Raw genomic sequence first — 23,885 nt, 5'->3', positions numbered from 1 at the left:
CTGAGGAAAGGATTGCTTATACCTCATAACACTCCTTACTGATATTCCTTGCTGCAAGGCCTACTACTGCCATCGGCCTTGGAAATTACATCCCTTCCTCCCTCCCCCAAAATTCCCCTGCTTGGGCTGAAACTGGGAACAGGGCCCAATTTTTTAAAAGGGTTCCAGTAATTACAGGCCAGTAAGCCCAATTTCAGTGCTAGACAAATTGGTTGAAACTGTAACAAAGAACAGAGTTATCAGATACACAGATGAACATAATTTATTGGGGAAGAGTCAATACAGCTTTTGTAAAAGGATATCATGCATCACCAATCTATTAGAATTATTTGAAGGGGTCAACAAACATGTGGACAAGGGTTATCCTATGGATATAGTATATTTGGACTTTCAGAAAGCTCTTTTGACAAGGTCCCTCATCAAAGACTCTTGCTCAAAGTAGGCAGTCATGGGGTAAGAGGGAAGGTCTTCTCATGGATCCATAATTGGTTAAAGGATGGGAAACAAAAGGTAGGAATAAATGGTTAGTTTTCACAGTGGAGAGAGGTAAATAGCAGGGTTCCCCAAGGAGCTGTACTGGGATCAGTGTTGTTCAACATATTGATAGATGATCTGGAAAAATGGGTGAACAGTGAGGTGATGAAATTTGCACATGATACAAAATTACTCAAGATAGTTGAGTCCAACTTGAGTGTGAAGAGTTACAAAGGGATCTCACAAAACTGCATGACTGGACAAGAAAATTGCAGATGAAATTCAATGTTAAATGCAAAGTAATGCACACTGGAAAACATAATCCCAACTATACATACAAAATGAGGGGGCCTAAATTAGCTATTACCACTGAAGAAAGAGGTCTTGGAGTCGTCATAGTTCTCTGAAAACATCTGCTCAATGTGAAACAACAGGCAAAAAAAGCAGAAACAGTATTAGAAAGGGATATCCAGAAAAAACTTCTTTTTTCGCAGACCACTTGAAAATTGCTGAGGGTCTCGGCGGACCACTTAATGATCTTTCCAAATGTTGTTTGTACCCTTAGCTAACTATTGTAAAGCGCTTTGGATAAAAGCACTACATAAAAAAAACTTAATAATAAACGTTTTTGTTCTACAAATAAAAGCACACAACTCATGTTTTAGTACCAGTAGTCTTATCTTTCTAATGCAATGGATATGTCCTCTCTCCCCTGCTGTGGCAGCCCCCAAACTGGGGCTGGGAAGGAGGGGGGGTCTCTCCCTCTTTCTCCCACCTCAGGAGCCCCCAAGCTGGGGCTGGGAAGGCAGGGGGTCTCTCCCCCACCACAGCAGCCACAGACCTGAGGCTGGGAAGGAGGGCTGTCTCTCCCCAGCAGCTGCAGCCCTGGAGCTGAGGAAAGTCACCACTTTCTCTGGCCTCCGCAGCCCTGCACATCTCAAATTCCCCCCACCCCCTCTTCTCACCGCACTTCCCCCTCCCACCTACCCACTATTCTTCCCAAGGCCACTACCCCACCATACATGTGTGTCTTCTCCAGGGTACAGGCACCTAATTTGTGGAGCCATGTCTGCACGCATCTTAGAGGGAACTATCTGCAGATCACCTGAATGGAGCTTGCATAACACTGGTGGTCCACAGACCACAGTTTGAGAACCTCTGGGATAGATAATAAGATAAAAAATATCATAATGCCATTATATAAATCCATGGATATGGATATGGTTATATCTTGAATACTGCATGCAGTTCTGGTCACCCCCTCTCAATAAAAGTATATTAAAATTGGAAAGAGTACCGAGAAGGGCAACAAAAATGATTAGGGAGTATGGAACAGGTTCCATATGAGGAGAGATTAAAAAGACTGGAACCGTTCAGCTTAGAAAAGAGATGACTAAAGCGGGATATAATAGAGGTCTATTAAATCACAAATAGTGTGGAGAATGTGAGTAAGGAATAAGTGAATTCTAATATATTTTTTTTGAGCTGGGATGACCAGAACTGCATGCAGTATTCATGGTATGGGTGTACCATGGATTTATATAGTGGCTTTATGATATTTATTGTACAGTGCATAGCATAATGGGGCCCAACCTGTGTTAGGCTTTTTAACACTACTGCAATATAAATAATATACAACACTGTGGAAGTGAATTCAAAAATTCACAGGAACAGGAGAAGGTGGACCCCAAATCCTAAAATGTAAAGAGTTAATTCTTGATGAGCAGGACTTCAGCTGTGCAGTTTCATTTAATGCTTAACAGGAGATGCACAGATAAAGCTCTGAACACTGAAATGTCTATACTCCTACAAATCACTGGTAAAGAGGAGGAGACCATATAAAGATGAACTATGAAATCATGGCCCCACTGAAGTCAGTTGCAAAGCTCCCATAGACTTTAATGAGTCCACAATTTCACTTGGAATGTGTTGAAAAGGACAAACTTTATTCAGCTGTTTCAGCTAATCATTGGTAGACACTGCTCACCAGCGTTTAACAATGGCTATCCAAAATGGTACTGAACATAATTTGTTCTTTTCTAAGCTGACTGCTGCACAATATTCAGCTGCTACTGTTGCAAACAACTGTCATCTATTTCATAGTATCAGCAGGTCCCAGTGCCCTCATGCAATCAAAACCACATTTTCCTTTGACTACTAGACTTTTTCATACACTGTAAATACAGTATTAAAATAACCAGTTATAATTTGGTATGTTTAAGAGGTCTGTTTCTCTTTTCATCAGAAAGTTATTTAAATCCCTGCCCCAATCCCGCCATCTATTTACATCATAACATTTTATGCCTATCATATTAGCAAGCTCCACTGGTATATAATTCAGCATTTTATTTAACAACCTAACTCATAATAATGCTACAATAAAATGATGCAGCAACAATTTATAATTCATAATGTAAATACAGACATGCAGTTACAATAAGTTCTAGTGGTATCTTCTGTTGGGATAGTAATTGACTTGTCACCACTTTTCCACATACAGTCTGGCATCTAGTTTGAGGAATTAAACTGATATAATAACCAGGAAGAGTCCACTGAAATTAAGGTCATGACTTTCTCTAAAAATGACTTAAGATAAAAAATCAGAAATGTTTATTTTCACATTCCTAGCTTCCATGCTCTACCAAGGATTTTTACTACTCCTAGTCAATTTCATGCTTGACTAAGATGTGCAGTGATTGTCTGTGAAGACATGGTACAAAATATTACTGGAAAACTGGAACATTTTTCTTCCTCCTTAAATATTCATTTGCCATTCCTCCAATTTCTTCAGAATCGATGTGCAAAGCTTTAAAGCTCAAGGTGAATATTTTGACCTTTTGAATGGTTATTTAGGTTAGGGTTCGCAACCATTTTAGTAGCAAATTGGGACTAAAAATGATTACAGACAAGTAGAGAGTCTGTTTAATATGGCAGGTTTCAGAGGAACAGCCGTGTGAGCTGTAGCTCACGAAAGCTCATGCTCAAATAAATTGGTTAGTCTCTAAGGTGCCACAAGTACTCCTTTTCTTTTTGTTTAATATGGGTATTGCAAGAAAGAGAGGAGTTGATTATCTTAGCATTATCAAGCACTACATTTTGCCAGAACATTGGCCAATGGCCATCATTGGCTTTTGCTGATACTTAACTTTCTAGGGCTGATCATGCAAAGTTTTTAGTATAATCATTTTAAAATAGATTATTTCAGCTGTTAATTTTTCAGAGAGGGCACAAAAGACTTCTTAATTTAAAATAGGAATGGAGAAACGAAACTGTATTAAGGACCATCGTTTTAAATTTTTCTGGACGTGCTTGTGTGCTGGTGATTAATCCCTTCTTTTTGTTTTACATCTTGTTTTTATTTGTGAGTTTGTCAGAGAATTAACTTGCAGTTACATTCACCAGAGTTTCCGTCTCACAGTTATAATGGTATCATAGTATCATTGTAAAATATAACATGGAAGTTAAAGATTGAAAAGATACATTAGATATTCTAGGCCATTTCCCTGCCAATGCAGGATTATGACAAAAACACAGGTGATAATGGTAGTCTGGTAAAAGAGTTCAATAAGAATGTGCTCAAATACCTTCCTCTGGTAGCCACCTCCTTGCCCAGCACAGCAAGACATAGAGGCTTTTCATTTAAGTGTATTTTTTTCTTCACCTCACAAACTAGGAATTAATTAAAGCTTTTTTAAGAAGTGTGAATTCCACAAATTGGACCAATAGTTGAAGTTCAAATTTGCCCTATCTCATTTTCAAAATAGAGATCTCTTAATTGCCAGTTTTTAAATGGTGGAGTACAAATATTTTATAAAATTAAAATATAAAAGTAAAATTATATTTTTGCTTATAATTTTAGAATATCTGTGTCTTGAAAACAGTAGTCCCATATTTGCAGTGAATATGTGCACTGCTTTCTTATTTGTCAGATGTATTTGGCAGTGGTGTAAATTCATGTAAAGCTGCACCACAGATTTAATTTTAATTAATAACAGTGACAAAAAGTCTCATTTTCTTTGCCTGATGGAAGTTGCTGGCATCTTTCCAAACAGGTTCTCTAATGATCTTGCTTCACCATGGCAACCAATATGGAGGTGCTGGCTCAGCAGATAGTGGAGACACAGCAGGTGGCTGAGGTGAGTGGCAGATGATACTACAGTAGCTGGCATACTTGATTTTGAAAGGAAAAATATATCAGTGTTTTCCGTTGTTTACAACTGATCAGAAATGAAGCAGAAGGTAATTATAGAACAGCAATTATTTTACATGAGAACATGTAAGAAATGTAGCCAATATTTGTTTCAGTCATCTTACTTCATTCTAGTGGAGTCCATATTAGATGTGTAAAACAAGAAAATTCACCCGTGACCTACATGGAAATTTGGTTCTTTTGCCTATTTTATATATAATATAATTTTCATAATTTGAAATAAAAGATATGAGAAAACCAATGTGTTTAAGTGACATTGTTTAATAAATAAGGGTTTCTACTCTTTAGTTGATATGCCGTTTAAATCTTGAACAATGTTTCAAGTACCATGTATACTACTATAGTGAATATGGTGAACATGCATTAGAGAGAATCTTGTGAATCATAGTTTGGATTTTTGTCCCAAGTATACATGTATAACAGCACAAAAACAGTTTTAAGATAACATTAATTAATGGCCTTACTTATGTTTGCCATAACTTGGACAGCTGAAGGCTAAAATGTCTAAATCAGCTTCTCAGCACTGAAAATGCACTTCATCATGGAAATAGAAGATAACCTACATATTTATTTTAGTTTGCTAATTTTAATCAGGTCCTTAACTGTATAGGGTTTGTGGGTTTTTTGCTTGGCTTAATATTCTTGAGAGTTACTACAGCCTATCATATAATTACATAATGAAGGGATTTTGTAGATTATCTGTACTCAGTAGTCCGTGACATCTCCATAGTCAAGGCCATGTTAGAGATTTTAGTTCATAGATCTCTGACCCAGTGAACTGTAATTACACCTTGAAGATACTCGGTTTGGTGGGCTAATGTGAGAGCTGCATATCTGAGGTAAATCCACTGGCAAAAATACTTTCAGAAAAGGATTTGCAAATGTATTTTTATATCCAATAACTTTATTCTACAAAGAAATATTAATTTGTTCTTTTAAAAATATATTTTATGGCAACAGTGATTAAGTCAAAATCTGGACTAAGGGCTACAAAGTACAGTCGAATCACTTTTAAGGACTGTTTAAAGAACAAACTAAAATTTCACCTTAGAAACTGACAAATAGAATTTTTTTTTTGTTTTATTTTGCTCTTTCAGGTGTTTGTATAGCAAGTTTCAGCCCAGAATTAATTTTTACAAACTAGTCCTAGAAGAGCCCCCAAAAAAGAATTTGTAATGGAAAGACAGGCAAACACTTAACTATTTTGGTATGAATGGTGATGCTATAATCACATCTAAGGCACATAAAATATGTGACATTTGTAATTCCTCGTGCAGGAAATGCACCGTGGTAACATAATGTGATGGTTGTATCTTGCCACTGGAGAGCTCGGTCCTTCCCAAGAGCATGTGAAGCTCTGTGATTTCTTCCTGGCCGGTGGGTAACTAGGGCTTCCTCTCTTTACACTATTCAATCCCTCCTTAAATTATATGCTTGTCTAATGCATAACACCATGATATTTTTGTTCATGGAAAAATATTTATAAAAAAACAGCATGGTCACAACATCTGTTAATTCTTAAATAGATAATGTTCCTTTTAAATCTTGAGCCATCTTTGTTATAAATGACTGGCTTACTGCTATGTGTCCTTCTAAGTCAGATACATTTTTAGTCCAGTTTAATAAATGACTAATCTTTTTGAAATATATTAGATCTGTGTATTTGTATTCATAGTAGTTTCTTGGCAAGAAGGGAAATGATTAATTGGTTTAGGGTAGTGTAAAAATTTGGCATTGGCCTTAAAAAATGAGAGCTTTCTTCATAAGCCAGATATTTCATCAAGGAAAATTGAATTGGGGGAAGGGAAATATAGCCATTAATCATATACTGAATCCTAAAACATGAATTTTAAGTGGTCAGTTATGAACAAGATAATTTAATGCAAATACTGGCATGTTTAGTTATATATACAGTAATTCTTCAAACTGATTGCTGCCTATGTAGCACGTGGGTTTACTGGGGACCAAGATGTCAAGCAGCAAACATTAGATTGTCCTGTAAGTAGAGAGTCAGCAGTGCTGTGTTTTTCAATCCTGTGCAGTAATTTTTCAGGTTTTATTGTCTCTCTGAATTATTGCTCCAACATGGCCATTAATGACACAACACCCCAATACCGCTTGTATTTTATATACTCAGAATAAGTGAAAAACATGGAATCAGTTCTTGTTTTAAGAATAATTTTCTAAAGCAGCTCCTATGATGGTTTCATCTACTGAGTAGTTCAGAGTTCACTGCTTATCTTTTTTCTTTTCTTTCTTTAGAGCTTATTATTGCTTGTTCCATTTCTCCAACTTTCTACTTCCAGCTGGATGAGATGGGATGACACTTTATGTCATTATTTACACCTTGAGCTGTTATTCAGTTGGTTTTACTCAGAATTCATCAGCTTGGAGTACAGAGAACAGCTATGCCCAAGAAAGGAAATGTCAGCAGTTGTTTCACATTTTGAGCAGCTTTTGCAAAATGTCATTCATATTTTATCCTTCGTGTATAAACTACTAACACTACTTTTCTCAAGGTTTTATCTTGTACTCTGAGTATGCTATACACTAGTAGTGTCCAATTTGTAGCTGAGGGGCCACTTCAGGCTTCAACTTCAGCTCTTGAGAGCAAGTCTGTTAGGAAGAAAATTTGTGTGGAAGTATGTTTTCTGAACTGTGTCCTGCAATTTTTAAACTGAAGTGTTTGAATCAGGCCTGTCACTCTGGACCGGAGGCAGAGGGCACTGCCTCCCACCTCTTTCCCTGAAGCCTCAGGACCAGCTCTGATGGGAGAAAGGAACACTATGAACAGTTGCGGATATTGTCCCTTATCCTGTTCCAACTGCTTACTAGCTGTCCTTCTGCATCACAGTAGAGGGAGGTCAGGATAGCATTAGCTCCTCCTTTGCCTGCTTGCCTGCCAAACTGTAAAATCTAAGATCTAATTTAAGAAGTAATGTTTTTGAATACAGAACTTTATAACTGTTCCAATTAAATATTTACTGTAAGCTGTAAATTTTGTGAGAGTAAGTTTGTAAAATATTTTAAATTCCTGTGGAACAGTTGGGTACAATATAGTCTGGGTTTGCTGTAATTATTTCCTACTTTAACTTTTATAAGAATCTCTTTTGCACTAACATTGCTTATACCCAGATTATGACAAATTAAGAGAGATTGATCACTGTATTTAAGAAATACAAATACTTTTGATCTTTAGTGATGCTTATAAAGCAAATGCTCTTCTCCTTAAATCAGAAACGCTAAGTGGCATCAGTAAAAATATCTGTAGAGATTTCTATGAAAAAGTATGAACTCAAAAATCAATTAACTGTATTGACTATTGATTTATTCTGTCAACATATTTCTCAAATAATGTTCTCATAATCAATGTAGTTGTTTGCCTTTGCAATGACCTGTCTGGTAATAAACTATTGAAAAAAAGGATTGAAGGTTCAGTGTATAAATGTGTAGAGTTATAACTTTGGAAAATGAACCTTCGTTCACAATTGCAAACTGAGATAAATATATATCTCTATATAGGTACATGTACATAAAATCATGGAAAAGTCACATTGGTGAATTAGCATATGAACTAGGTATGCAACTGCAGCTATGGAGAAATCTTGTTAGTTTCAAAGGATGTAACAGTCATGAAATGAGTTTGGGCAATCTAGGTTTCTGTTTATGCAAATTTGAATACAAGTAACTAGCCCTTTTGTTGCTGACTGGTTTTTCTAGCAGTTTTCAAATATTTAAAGCGGTCAGTTTTAGTTCCACATTCTAGTCATGATTACCTTATATGGACGTTCCTAGTATGTAAAGTGGGGAGGGGACACGGGGAGAAAGATAAAAATCCTTTCTTTAGTATTTTACAGTGTGTATACTGCATGCAGATTTGTTCGCCCCATCTCCAAAAGGATACATTAGAATGGAAAAGTTACAGAGAAGGGCAACAAATATGATTAGGGGTATGGAACAGCATCCATATGAGGAGAGATTAAAAAGACTGGGACTTTTCAGCTTGGAAAAGAGATGACTAAGAGGGGATACGATAGAGATCTATAAAATCTTGACTGCTGTGGAGAAAGTGAATAAGGAAATATTATTTACTTCTTCACATAACACAAGAATTAGGGGTCACCCAATGAAATTAATAGGCAGCAGGTTTAAAACAAACAAAAGAAAATACTTCTTCACACAACACACAGTCTACCTGTGGAAATTGTTGCCAGGGGATGTTGTGAAGGCCAAAACAATAACAGGGTTTAAAAAAGAACTAGATAAGTTCATGGAGGATAGGTTTATCAATGGCTATTAGCTAGAATGGTCAGGAATGGAACACCATGTTCTGAGTGTCCCTAGACTCTGTTTGCCAGAAGCTGGGAGTGGAGGATAGGAGGATAGGTCATTCGATGATTGCCAGTTCTATTCATTTCCTCTGAAGCACCTGGCATCGGCCACTGTCAGAAGACAATATACTGGGCTAGATGGACCATTAGTCTGACCCAGAATGGCCATTCTTATGTACCCAGTGAATTCAGTTGATGGACTCAAACGTTGAAATGGGGGACGAGGGGTTTACATAATTTAGTCCATCATCATACCAGTGTAGGATTATTCCTTATTTGTAGGTTTTAATAGTGCATTGTGCAGTCTAGATTTAAATGACAAAGGTGACTTGGTAAATTTAAATAATACTGAATGTGAAACAGTAATCTTGGATATTATGTATGAAAAATTAAGGTAAATGTTTGAGGTATTCGAAACATTATTTATGTTTTGAATACATTTACTGCTTGTCTGTATTCAAATAAGTCCTGTATAATATATATACGTTTGTTGTGGACAATAGATTGTAGAAGTATTTCTCATATTCCCAAACCATGACACTTTAAATCTCATCCTCCTTTCATTTGTCAGGAAAGGAAGAATAATTGCCATATCCAGGCATGTTTGTTAGTTTGAGGCTGAGTCTGCTGTTTATCTAAGTTCTCTCTACAGAGGCTAGAGCTGACATATTATCATGTCTTATAAAAATCACACATGGCTTGCTATTGTAGCTGTATATCAAAAAGAAAACCAATATACTGATTAATTCTGCTTAGAAAAATATTTCTAAGTTGTGCTCAATAAGCCTTCAATGTAGTAAATTACGAACTTTTGTTACTATAACCTTTCTATTGTATTTTTTAGGCACCTGTCAGCTAGGAATGCAAAAGACAAACATAGTTATGTAAAGAATTCACAGTTTCCAAGAAGTTTCAAGTTTTTTCTGTGTTAAGTTTATGAAGGAAGTTGTTGAGAGAGGAAGGCAGGTTTATCATAAAGATGGGACTACAGTTGTGATCTGAACACAGTTAGACTTGGTTGCGCAGCTGGCATCCTGCTATGAGGGCACTTTGTCCCTGGTGCTGAAGAGTGGTACCCATGCATTTGACATTTCTGACTTTTTTTACAAAGATCCAGAATGGTATTTTAAAGACAGTAATCTAAAGCTACTCCTCAGTGAGATAAGTATTTTTTATCCCTGTGGAGCTGGGTTGGATTCCAACTGGTGACCTACAGTTGAAAGGCATCTGCCAGTCAGACATTACAAACCTATCTAAACAACACTTTCCTTAGCAAGGTAGACACGTTAAGGCCCAGTTCAACATGGTATTTAAGTATGCATCAAACTTTAAGCACATGAGTAGTACAATTGACTTCAATAGGACTACTTGCATGCATAAATTTAGGCATGTATTTAAATACCTTTCTGAATCTGGACATAGGTTTGTTGACTAAATATTGCTGTTGGGTCTGTGCTGCAAATACGCACCTATAATGAGTGAGGAGAAATTATTCTATAGATGTTGCCTATAACTTTTAACCTTTCCAAATTAGTAATGTTACACAGTACATAAATTGTATCTTCAGTATTTCCTCACTGTTGTGAAAAGGGCCTAATTTTAACAGTGAGCTCATTTCAATACTCAGGTTAGGAGTCCTTGAAGTTGAAATAAAATATTTGTGTTACTTAAAATCAGCTAAGTCATGTAGTTGTTACATAAGCTTGTGTAATGGAAATTCACTGTAATGAAATTCATTATCATAAAACTTTTCAAAGAGTTCAGCTCCCCCTTTCCCCCTCAAAGTGTAGTCGATATTATGAGGGCAAAAAAAATTCCTCCTTGCAGATATTTCAAAATGTTCTATTATTAATAGTGTGTTGTTGCCTTAATTTGCCAGATTTCACTGTAGTCTGATCCAAATGTTTTGTCAGGGAATTAAAATAATGAATCATAACTTTCTCACATGCATCATGTATTTAATATATTAAGTCTTATATGTAATAAGACTGATTACATTACTACATGTGTGAGGGGCACATAGGAATTTAGAGAGGCCCATGTTCCTTTAAATACATTAGCTTAATGAACTATAAAGATAAAGATGCTCCACAGGGAACATGGTGGTTTTCCTTTTCCACTTACTGATTTGCAAATAATTCAAGAGCTGGGCAAACTCTTTTCTCATAGAATTCTCTTTTTCTGCCTTATGGAGAGGTAGCAGGTTTGGGGACTGAGGAAGAGAAACAGGGGAGAAAGCTTTGTAACCTGGGTACATCTTCTCCAGATGAAATTAATCGTATTATTAGACAAACTGCTTCAGCAGCTGGCAAAACAGCAGGAACACGTCGATTCTGCTTCCTTGGTTACAGGGAGTGATAGTACACTTGACCTTCAGAGGAGCAGGGTCACAGAGAGGGCATTTTTAAACAATTCTGTCTGGTTTCAGTGATTGGAATCTTCACTAATGGAACCTGGATGCAAATGTCTGTGAATAGATTGTAATTGACCTCTGTATTCTTGTTGGATTGTTTTGGCCTGAGAGGTTTGCTGAGAAAAAATGTAAATAAAGCTGCAGGAAGGATTTGACACTGTAAGTACTAGAGTCTGTACAAAATATAGGTAGGCAGCACCAGGAAGCAAACAGTACAAAGGTTATTGAAGCAGTTTTTCTATCTTCTTTTAAACTATGTATATTCAATAATTTTGCTTAAAGAAATCTATTTTTAAAGGCCTTTTATGTAGCAAATGGATTAATTTCAGAGCAAATGTTCATTAAAATATTTAGTGATTATTTTTAAATACTTATTGATTAAACATGTTTAAAATTTAGTATGTTGAAGTTTCTTACAACTTAAGGCCTGTTTTATTTATTTTATCATCTACTGATAGACTTCTAATTAGTTGATAATTTTTCTTTAAAAATGACAAAAAATAGACGTCATTGATTTTTTTAACTCATTTTCATTCTTTGCATAATAGATTATACCTACCTTACTTAAAATTGGTGGAGTAGATATTTGCTTACAGTTTATACAGCTTCCATTGTGGCTGCTTTAAACATGTGGTACAAGTTCCATAGTGTGTGATGTCTTTTGTACTATAAATTTGAATAGTGAATGCTAGTTATGATCTCAAATCTTAAAAATAAACTTAATATGAAGCAAAACTGTTATTTGTCTCAAATAAATATTCACAGACCCTTTTTGTTGAGAATATTTTTCTCATATAAGCTGAATTCTACTTACAGCCAAATACGGTAGAAAAAACATTCTTGTTATAATAGCCATATGAAGAGAAGCTGGACAGTTTCTGATAGTAACATTACTTAAATCCATTCAAAAAAGTTATATATTTTTAGAGTTGTATTATTTTTCTATTAAATATTTAAAACTTGTGTAGGTGTAGCTAATTGGTTAGGGTAGTAATATAGCATTTTAGTGTTATACATTGTAATCCTTTGTATGTGTGTGGCAATGGTTAGGGGAGAAACTAAGCTTTAATATAGGAAGCTGCTTGATCTTTTCTCAATCCTATAATTTGATTATTTCAGAAAAACTAACCTTTTGTGCTTCTGATTCTCTAATACACATGCTGTTCTGCTGTCAACAATTAACATTTCATTGAAATCAGTGGAATAGTAAGAGGTATCTGGTATATTCCGTAGCACAGCAAGTGTGTTCTGTAGATGCACCTGAAATGTTCAGCAGTTGTGAGGCATATAAAATGATTGTTATTTCATATGGCATCATGTAGATGAGTCTAAAGAAGCTGTACATTAATAAGGACATAAAGAGAATCCTAAAATATAAGATATGCATTCAGACAGCAATTAAATAAACAAAATATGCAATATATCCTTTATTGATACAGCATATGTTTTTTCAACATAAGTTTTTGGGAAAAAAGTGTTTTGTTTTTCAGGTTAATAAATTTAGGTGCATAAATATTTTTCGGTTTCTGAAGAAAAATGACAACGACACATCAATACATCACTTACGCAGTGGTTCTCAAAATGTGGTCCACCAGTGGTCTACAAAGCCCTTATTGGTGGACACCTGGCTGATCATATTGTACTAGCTTTCTCCTTGTTGCCATCTGTTGAATTTTCTTTAAAATAGTTAAAAATAATTCCCATAAATACTTACTAATGTTGCTTTTTCATATAAACAATCCCACAGGGAAATTATGTGATGATGGTGAATAGGTGAGGTGATTTGTTAGGCACTATACAATACAGAACACAAAGGCTGCCCCTGCCCCAAAGAGTTTACAGAGGAGTTATACGCTAGTTCCTGTTTACATAGTGACATTATTTCATGCATGCCTGTGCAAATCCCCATACATTAGGGCAAGAGTAGACTCCAGGTGCTTTTGTAGTCTAAAAGGTAATTAAAATACTTCAAAAAGGATTAGCCTTCCACAGGTGAGGATGAAACATCTAAAAGATCCTAACAGCTAAAATGTACATCTTTTAAAATGTGTGGATCTCAGTTAATGACTTGGCACACAGGATAAGGAAATTACTGTTAAATTAGATCTTCCAGTAGCCTTCTGATACTATCAGTTAAATTTTTGTTGGTCAGACATCTTGTTTTCAGCTATAGGATATACTATATCTGCCAGTGATTTAGAGATCCTTCTAATTGTATTCCCCTCCCTACAATTTTGTGCCATTGTAATCTATGTATGTATGAAAGATAATTATATGAGGTATTGTCTTGCTCTTTCATGATTTAGTTTATTGGATTTGACTTCCACACTACACATATTACCTAGGACTTAAAAGCACAAAAGAGTGAAACTGCCTGATTCAATTAACGTAGTGTTTATTTTAACAGGTTTGTCTCTGAGATATTATACAGTAATGTCTGACTTGTGCCTTAAGTTCTTTTCTTTTGTTTAAATCGTAGAGTAGCTAAGCTAATTCTTTATGTTAACCACAAAAGGTCACAGAAGATTAGGGCTTCCTATACAAACTCAGTTTATGACTAGGTGCAGAGTTAACTGTTCTCTAGCAATGCAAACATTGATCAACAGGTACTTCTGGGATTGTCGTCATCACTTAAATTGAATAGATTCATGTACTTCAGTTTGGAAACTCAATGGTTTTATCTCCAAGTAAGACCATTCAGGGAGATAGTGAATCCAAGAACAAGTCCCAAAACTACAAAAATAGTGTTTAATTATTCTCTTGAGAATTTCCAGAAAAGACATTTCCACTCAGCAATGCTAATATGAAGCTGTTAGGGTCAGTCATGCACTGTAAATACAGGATTACAGACTCTTACATCAGGACAATATAAATGTGTGTTTAAAGACTGTTTAAGAAACCCCATAATTTATATAATTTTATTAGAAGAGGGGACTGGCTTACATATGATTCTGAGTTAACCAACAATTCAAAATCTATGTGATAATGTTTGTGACAGGTGTCATTTAATATCGGGATAAACTTAACTAAGAATCCCAAGCTTTTAATTAATTAAAATGAAAGAACAGCTATCAGAAGGGCAGAATTGTGGACAATTTGTGCCTCATTGGTTTCAAATAAATAGATATGGCAGAAACTGGAATCTTCTGTAACCCTTATTATTTAAGTTAAGTATGAGGCACTATGGTTGTCTATCTTGTCTATTTCTATGGTGCATATCACCTTACTATCTGAGTTCCCTAACTGACTGTTTAATTTGTAGATTAAAAGGGATATTTTAAAATAAATTGTCATTTTGTATCACCTGTAATAATAAACTACAGTATTAGTTATTCAAATTATGCCATGTATATAAAATCTATTGTCAGTTTTTCTACAACAAGATAAAACAAAATGAATCAATAACAATATTAATTACTCTCAATAAAGCATGTGACTGAAAAAAGTAAACATGTTGCAGACTATTGATTTGACAGATTGTAATGACACCTCTGGAGCTTCTAAAGTCTGTTGTGTAAATATTTATTAACTAATTAAAATTATATTAACTTCTTCTGAGAAGCTGTTACAATCTTTCATGTGAAAGCAGTGGCCTCACATCTATATAAAATCTATATGTTAAAGATATTTTAAGATTTTTTTGTGGAAATATTGTTGCACATTCATGATATGTGATTTTCTAATCAAATTATCACCATTGTTTTAAATTTTCTGAGAATAGGCAAAGGCATTTGTCCACATCATGGATTATTGACCTGCAAAATTTACAAGTAAAATAGAGCCATTTTTCGTGAATTCTGCACAAATAAGTATATGTAATGTTTGTACAAAAATTTTCTATAATTTGGAACTAGCTGAAGGGATTTTTGAAATTTTTTACTGAAAGTATTTTAACCTGAAATATTTTACACTAACTGTAAGCCAGGGGATTCAATCTTGCAAGCCATCCAAGTGTAGAATTCCCATTGATTTCAGATGGCATCTTTTGTGTGGAAGGTTTGTAGGGCCAGGTCCTGAATTATATATATAATATATACACAATGGCTGTGAATTTTATTTGGGCTTAAACACAAATAGGCTTGAAAATGTTTCTACAGCATCTTCCAAATAGTGAGGAATTGTATACTAGGCCCAGTTCATATTTAGATATGAATGAGCCAAGTAAGATTAAGTAAGCTGGTTTTTAAAAGGCCATAGTGGGCCCTAGAACTGAAGGAAATCTTAACAAAAAGAGAGTGTTGGAGGGCTCTGGGGATTAGTAATAGCATATAGGCACCTTTTATCTGTAAGTTGATTGTGACTGAAAGTTATTACCATCAGATAGTCTCTTAACTGGCCTTTGTGAAATCCATTTGGAGGTCTTAGTCTGTTTCCTCGTGGGAAGGTGTCTACCTCAAATAACCAACAATCAAAATCAGTACTAATTGTTTCCTCTTGTTGCCACTTGCATCAACAAGGGTGAAGATTGAATAGGACATGGAGACTGAACTTTCCGGTTGTGATGGTTCCTCCGCGTTGGGGTTTAATCACAATTGACCGAGTTGTACATGTGCAAATTTGCATTGCTTGTGCTGTATCAGTTCTGCGGATTAATAGAAGTCTTCAAGATTGTCAAGCCAACATCTTTCATTCACTCTTACTTCAGTTAAAGCCCTCACCCTCAAAAAATCTTCTATGGGGCATTCTGCCACCAACATCCAAATCGTACATATCCTTCTAGGGTCACAAAATTCCTAGAGTCTGATTCCAGTTTATCCAGGATCTTCCAGGGTTTGAGATAGCTGCATTTCCTAAACATCCATGGGGCATCCTTCAACCTCAAACAACTGTATTTAAAATCAATTTCTGCTCTGAAAATTAACTGTAAAAATAGCACTTGTTATGAAATTTATCTGCTTCCTGCATGTATCCAGAGTCAGATATGCTTACTAACATGACAAAAATAGATTTATGCTGCATTTTACACCTGTTAGTCCTGCAGCAGGGCCAATGCAGACAGGTGTTGTAGAGGGAGATGATATCTGTTTGTTTTCGCACACCAACAGAATTGTTAACTGAATTCCAATTGGAGGGTCAATTTTTACCCTCAGTTACATCTGTGAAACCCTCACTAAGGATAATAGTAATTAAACGTGTAACTAAGGAGAGAAATTGGTTTCCTAATATTAATTTCTGGTGATGGTGTGTGGGAAGGTAGATCCAAGTCTGCAGCACTGATAGCTAGTATAAAACCAACTTTTTTACATTTGCATACTGAGCAAACAATAAAATTCAAACTTTGCCAAGCCATTTTTATAGAGTTGCTTATCCAAACACTACTGTACTCTAAATAAATGTCTAAATAACACTCACTGCAGTTGAAAATTGCTCTCACAACAGCTTAGAAAATGAGGCTGCCACTTATTCCAGGCAGGCTACATAGTTTAACCAGATATTATGAGAGGCTTTAGATTGACCACATAAAATCAGGGAAATAAAAGGGGTAAATGCCAATTTGGGCAGATTGGAGGCATGTGGACTGCCCAGAACATTCTCCTCCTCCTCTATCCCCAAATACCTTTTTATTTAGGTCCAGGCTAAGAGTCAAGACATCTTCTGACTCCCAAGGATATTTTGGAGCTATATAACAAAAGGTAGGATGGAGGAATGGAATCTGAGACAGAAAAGTCTTTCTCTTCCATCTCCAACATTGGAGAGGGTGGCTTTAAAAGCATGGTCTAGTGGATAGAGCTGTGGTCTCAAAACTCTGCACTCTGCAGGTCACTAACCTCTGTATGCCCAACTTTCACCCCCATCTGTAAAATAAAGGTAACATTACTTGTCTGTTTCCAAAGGATTGTTGTAGGATCATAGCCAATACTTTCCAACTTGGTTGCTTAAAATTAAGCATCTAAATCCATATTCAGGCACCTAACCAAAAGCCGTAAATTTATTAGATGCTGAGCACTCACCCATTCCCTTTGAAATTAATGGGAGAGTCAGGCACTCTGGTCTCTGGAAAGTAGGCCACTTTTAGTTAGGGTCCTGAGTATTGATTAAGGTGTCTAATTTTTGGCAAACAGGTCTGAAAATTTTGGACTTCATTGTTCATAAAACATTTTAAGATCCTCAGATGAAAGGTGATACATTAGTACAAAATATTATTACAAATATGTCGAACAGCTTTATTTTAAAAAGAAGCAAAAAAAGATTTATCAAGTAAATAACTGGAAGTTGAAAAAAGGTATGTTTTTTCATTTCAGTAATAGTGACCACACTGTTTAGATTATATGCCTCTTCTGAGAAGCTTGATCAAGTAATATTATACATAGACTTGGAAAGATTAGATTTTTACTGGTAACTGTCGGTAAACATCGATTTCACACCATACACATACAAACCTATGAAAAAAAATTTCAATTGATATTAATAGAAACTTACTGATAGACAAAGTAAGAAAAATGCTGCTTGACAACTTAATAGTTTGATTTAAGTGTATTTTACATTGTATATGTTGACATATGAAGTTGACAATTTGTGTTTTAGTGGTTATGCAGCTTTAACTTTTTGACTCTCAACATCTATTATCATTTAAATAATTGTCTGACCTGCCCATAATTTCCTGCAATTGTGAAAATTTTAATAGATAAAAGTTGAAAAAATGCTTAATATCCATAATTTTGCACAACTGTGAAAATTAAAGTAGATAAAAATAGAAAAATACTTAAAAATAAACATTGATATTATCCATCAAAATAAAAAATAAAAATTGAATTCTGCCAAGTCTAATTATGTAGTGATTATTCTGGAGCATAATAGATTCATTCTTGCCAACAAAAACATACTCTGACAATTCAGTGAAAGCAGATACTAGTGTGTTTTAGCTACTGAAACTTTTTATTATAAGTCTAGAATCCACGATGGAGTTGTATAATGTTTAAGATAAAAAATATCCACTATGTTATAATAGTACATGAAGTGAAATTTCTATCTTGTTATTTACAGGTACAGACTGTTCAGACTTCATTATCTGAATCTCCAGTGATGACCAGCCCCTCTCAACGCATCCAAATTATTTCTACAGACTCTTCTGTAGCTTCACCACAGCGCATTCAGGTAAATTCTTTAATTTAAATAACTCAATCAATGGGCCCTTATTATGAAAGCAAATATCATCCAGTATTGTCCAATTTTATTTCTTTGTTTGAAAAATATAGTTAGCTCTTGTTTTTAATGTACCAGATATCACAGAGGTCCTTTCAGTGATTAGAATTCAAAATGACCTGTACAAATTGGAGAATTGGTATGCATTCAACAAGATGAAATTCAATAAAGATCAAGTGCAGATTACTTCACTTAGGAAGGAAAAGTCAAATGCACAAATACAAAATGGGGAACAACTAGGTATGTGGTAATACTGATGAAAAGGATCTGGAGGTTATAGTGGATCACAAATTGAATATAAGTAAACAATGTGATGCACTTGAGAAAAGGGCTAATGTTCTGGGAAGTATTAACAGGAATGTTGTGTGTAAGACATGGGAGGTAATTGTCCTGTTCTACTCAGCACTGGTGAGGCCTTAGCTGGAGTAACATCTCCAATTCTAGGTACCACATTTTAGGAAAGATGTGGAGAAACTGGGGACAGTCTAGGTAGAGCGACAAAACTGATAAAAAGTTTACAAAACCTGACCAGTTCGGAAACATTAAAAAAACTGGCAATTATTTAGTCTTGAGAAAAGAAGACTAAGGGGGCACCTGATAAAAGACTTCAAATATGTTAAAGGCTGTTATAAAGAGCACTGGGCTCAATTGCTCTCCATGTCCACTGATGGAAGACAAGAAATAATGGGTTTTATCAGCAGCAAAGGATATGTAGGTTAGATATTAAGAAAAACTTTCCAAATATAAGGGTAGTTAAGGTTTGAAATAGGCTTCCAAGAGACGTTGTGGAATCCCCATCTTTGGGAGTTTTTCAGAACAGGTTGAACAAACACCTAGTCTAGGTCAGGGATGGTCTAGGTTTACTTGATCCTGCCCCAGTGCAGAGGGTAGTACTTGATGGCTTCTTAAAGTCCCTTCCAGCCTACATTTCTATGAATCTGTGATTCTATGATTGTCAGTTGTAGATAGGCACTGAGAGTTGTCCTCTAGTGTATATATATTACCTGCAGTTTTTGCCTATATATTCCCTCTAAATCTAGGAAAAGAAAAATCAGGCAATTTATGCCTCTTCACTGTCTTACTTTCTAGAGTCTATCACTATGGGAGGATTCTCCTTTGCAGACATATTTCTGGTTAAGTAACAATAGCAAAAAAACTTTTTTATCTACTGGATCTACAATATCAGCATATATCTCACCACCCCATCAAAGGATTTATATTTCCTCAACATGTATGACTGAAGAATACTAGGACATTCTGAAGTTCATAGAGCAGATCCTCCCAGCATAACTTTAGTTTTGGCCCACTTGGGCAGAACAATTAATCTTGTTCCTCATATCTCTACTGATTGTAAAGGAACTAACAGTCTGTGCTGAGGGAGAATACTGGAAAGGGAAAAGACAATTCCCATGTCTGTAAAAAATTTACAGGCAGCATCATAGAGGTATCAGTCTTGATCCCACAGACAAGATTTCACTGTGACTTCATGCTACCAGCTAAGATTTTCAATATAAAACACTGTGATGGCCAGTAAGAGCTCTGTGGAGCAGCAAGATAGCCCAGAGATCTTTTGCCTAGTGAGCTCCTTAATTATCATAATTGGCTGTTCCATATACTTAGATTTTTTTTAAATGGTGATGATAATATGTTTATTTGTTAAGGATTATGTGTTCTATGCTACGAAACTTTATTCACACAAGTGATCAGATTAGCATATAAACCTTAACTGTAAATTAACTACACACACAAAAAATGTTTTGAAATTGTGTATTTATTTTTAACCAAAACAGAAGAAATCTCAACTATAGTCATGAGGTGGAATGCTTTTAATTTTCTGTCTCTAGTATTGTGTGCACAACACCAAAAGACAAGCCTGGGAGCTTAAATTCATAATTCTGCTAGACACTAAAAATGATGAACTGAACAGAGACACTGGATTTATGGCTTATTACAACAATCTGTAGCTCACTAACCTCCTCTTTTTGTCCTATGACTCAGAGGCGTTAATGGGCCACACAACCTCTAATGGTCCCTTAGAAAATGTGCTAACTACTTGTGCTAAACAATCTGTTCCACCTTGCATTTAGCTGTGACACTCAAGAGTACTTTCCGAGACCCAAAGAAGAGTTGTGTTTGCTCAGAAACTTGTCTGTCTCACCAGCAAAAGTTGGTTCAATAAAAAGATATTACCTGACCCACCTTGCATCTCTGCCTGTAGTATTGACCAGAAGAGGCTAGTTTCACAGTTTACTAATATGTTTCCCTTTTTCAGAATGAATGAGTTTGACCTCATAGAGTTTTCCAAAGTATTTTTACTTTCACTTTTAATTCTTTAAGTGAGGAAATTTTGTGATTATATCAGATTAGATTTTCTGTGTATGTGTACTGGATATGTGCTTGGTCATACATAGCCATGTACAATATGTTACATATTTTTCACTTAGGTGAACATAAGAACCTTGGTCATTATACTTCATTGGTATTCATTTTATACTATTTGGATCACATAAGAACATAAGAATGGCCCTACTGGGTCAGAACGTCCATCTAGCCCAGTATCCTGTCTCCCAACAGTGGCCACTGCCAGGTGCCCCAGAGAGAATGAACAGAACAGGTAATCATCAAGTGATCCATTCCCTGTCGCTCATTCCCAGCTTCTGGCAAACAGAGGCTAGGGACACCATTCCTGCCCATCCTGGCTAAAAGCCATTGATGGACCTATCCTCCATGAATTTATCTAGTTCTTTTTTGAACCCTGTTATGGTCTTGGCCTGAACAACATCCTCTGGCAAGAAGTTCCACGGGTTGACTGTGCGTTGTGTGAAGAAATACTTCCTTTTATTTGTTTTAAACCTGCTGCCTATTAATTTCATTTGGTGACCCCTAGTTCTTGTATTATGAGAAGGAATAAACAACATTTCCGTATCTACTTTCTCTACAACAGTTATGATTTTATAGACCTCACTCGTATATCCCCTTAGCCATCTCTTTTCCAAGCTGAAAAGTCCCAGTCTTATTAATCTCTCCTCAGACGGAAGCCGTTCCATACCCCTAATCGTTTTTGTTGCCCTTTTCTGAAACTTTTCCAGTTCCAATATATGTTTTTTTGAAATGGGGCGACCACATCTGCACACAGTATTCAAGATGTGGCGTACCATGGATTTATATAGAGACAACGTGATATTTTCTGTCCTATTATCTATCCCTTTCTTAATTATTCCCAGCATTCTGTTTCCTTTTTTGACTGCTGCTGCACATTGAGTGGATGTTTTCAGAGAACTATCCACAATGACTCCAAGATCTCTTTCTTGAGTGGTAACAGCTCATTTAGACCCCATCATTTTATATGTATAGTTGGGATTATGTTTTCCAATGTGCATTACTTTGCATTTATCAACATTAAATTTCATCTGCCATTTTGTTGCCCAGTCACCCACTTTTGAGAAATCCTTTTGTAGCTCTTCGCAGTCTGCCTGGGTCTTAACTATCTTTAGTAATTTTGTATCATGTGCAAATTTTGCCACCTCACTGTTTACACATTAGAGAGATTCCTTCTTGACCTGTTTAATGTGATTTACTATAGTTCAGCTACTTCCTCACCTTTCATATTACCAATGCTTCCCATTCCACAAGCACCCTTCTCTGCAGAAGCACTATATATACATAAAGGCCTGATTCCACTGCCTTGCACTTTGTGTCATCATTTACACCTATTTTGCACAAGTATAAATGACTATGTAAGTTGCAAGGCAGTGAAGAGCCATTATCAGGTAATAAGATATAATTCTGAGATAGAACCAAAGATTTTAGAATGTTAAATCTTATATTATGCCTTATAAAATCCTTCAACATTTCTTGCAGATTGTGACAGATCAGCAAACAGGACAGAAAATCCAGATAGTGACAGCAGTGGACTCATCAGTGTCTCCGAAGCAACAGTTTATCTTGGCTAGTCCAGATGGAACTGGAACAGGAAAGGTGATATTGGCAGCACCTGAAACCTCTAATGCCAAGCAACTTATCTTTACCACCACTGACAACATTGTACCAGGCAGAATTCAGGTAAATACAATAATTAAAATAGGCTATACTGCTTCAATTATTGATTTAAATAGATTTAATTGTATAATAGCCCTAAACCCCTAGAAGTTTTGATAGTTTTCTAAAAGCTAAACTTCCTGTGTACAGGTTTTTGAAAATGTTATATAATCATTTTGTTCATTTCCATGGCTAACTTTCCAATTTACTTCCTAAAATGCCACAGTAAACTGCAAGAGAGGGCTGTTATAGGTTCATAAAACGGCAAATTATAACACTTCATCTATGCAACCTTGTGTCCTTTTACTATTATTTGTCTCCCTCTTCTCCCCTCACTCTTTCTACCGTGTTCCAACACCCATTGTTGCATGTTCTCCTTATTAAGGTCCTAATTCAGCAAAGATTTAAGCAGATGCATAATTTGATGCCTGTGAGTAGTTCCGCTGAAGGCAATGGGCAAAGTTATTTTAATCTTTGCAGGGCTCAAGGCCTTGGAATGTAAGCTCTTTGGGGCAGGGGCTGTCTTTACAATATGTTTGAATGGGGTCCTGGTCATGATTCAGATGTCTGGGATCTATCATAATACAAATAATACACATTAATAAACATAGATCAAACTTTTTCTACTAAAGTAGGAGCTTTTTTCCCCACATCCACATCCACCTCTTTAAAATTGATATCTACTCCCTGTTGCTATCAATATGATAGAACTATCATTTTATTTGACAGTAAAATTAAAAGAGTGATTTACAGGAGAGAAAATTTCCATCTGTGCATAAACATCTAAATAACAACAATTGTTTTTAAGAGATTTTTAAAATAACAGTTTATTGTAAATTACATTTCTTATTTAAATGCCTCAAAGCAGAAAACCTTCTGTTTTGAATCATATTTTTATTTAATGTCTGTGTTTAATGGGATGATTTGGGCATGAAAATACAGACAGACCCATAAAAGAAGGAAAAATAATCATGTTATATTCAGCACAAAGACAGTGGAAATGTACCAAAATAAACAACAACTCCTAGGAGTTAACATGAACTGTAAGTGAATATTTAAAGATGAGACCTTGTTTCTTTCCAGTACTACAATGGTCTGTAACATATTATAATACACTGATTCTATGCCCCAGTTAATAAATGCCAATAAAATCAAGCACAGTGCTAGTATAAGCTGAATACTGTATATGGTTGGAAGTTTAATTTTTTAAATTAATAAACATAATTAATTTAAAGCTGTTTGTTTTTTAAAAGTTTTTTAAAAACTTTGTCAGTGA

The 23,885-nt window shown here is 35.5% G+C and overlaps 1 protein-coding gene across 8 annotated transcripts in view; it reads left to right on the top strand.

The window, feature by feature from the left end:
- NR2C2 (nuclear receptor subfamily 2 group C member 2) overlaps positions 1 to 23,885 on the top strand; it is a 66,383-nt gene that overhangs the window by 5,696 nt on the left and 36,802 nt on the right. For 5 of the 8 annotated variants that reach the window (XR_007357759.2, XM_048858712.2, XM_048858719.2 and 2 more), the window contains exons 2-4: positions 4,527 to 4,610; positions 18,413 to 18,523; positions 22,433 to 22,633. Coding sequence is in view for 7 of the 8 variants with exons in the window: in XM_048858712.2 (XP_048714669.1) it covers positions 4,551 to 4,610; positions 18,413 to 18,523; positions 22,433 to 22,633 (372 nt within the window). In the remaining variant the exon portion in view is untranslated. Of the gene's footprint in view, positions 1 to 4,524; positions 4,611 to 5,961; positions 6,062 to 10,910; positions 11,588 to 18,412; positions 18,524 to 22,432; positions 22,634 to 23,885 lie in introns of those variants that run through there. The other 3 variants (XM_048858714.2, XM_048858716.2, XM_048858715.2) reach the window with 3 other exon arrangements.

This window comes from Caretta caretta, chromosome 7 (assembly GCF_965140235.1).
Source record: "Caretta caretta isolate rCarCar2 chromosome 7, rCarCar1.hap1, whole genome shotgun sequence".
Lineage (NCBI taxonomy): Eukaryota > Metazoa > Chordata > Testudines > Cheloniidae > Caretta > Caretta caretta.
The sequence above is the reverse complement of the archived record's forward strand: the minus strand, read 5'-3'. Positions and strand labels throughout refer to the sequence as shown.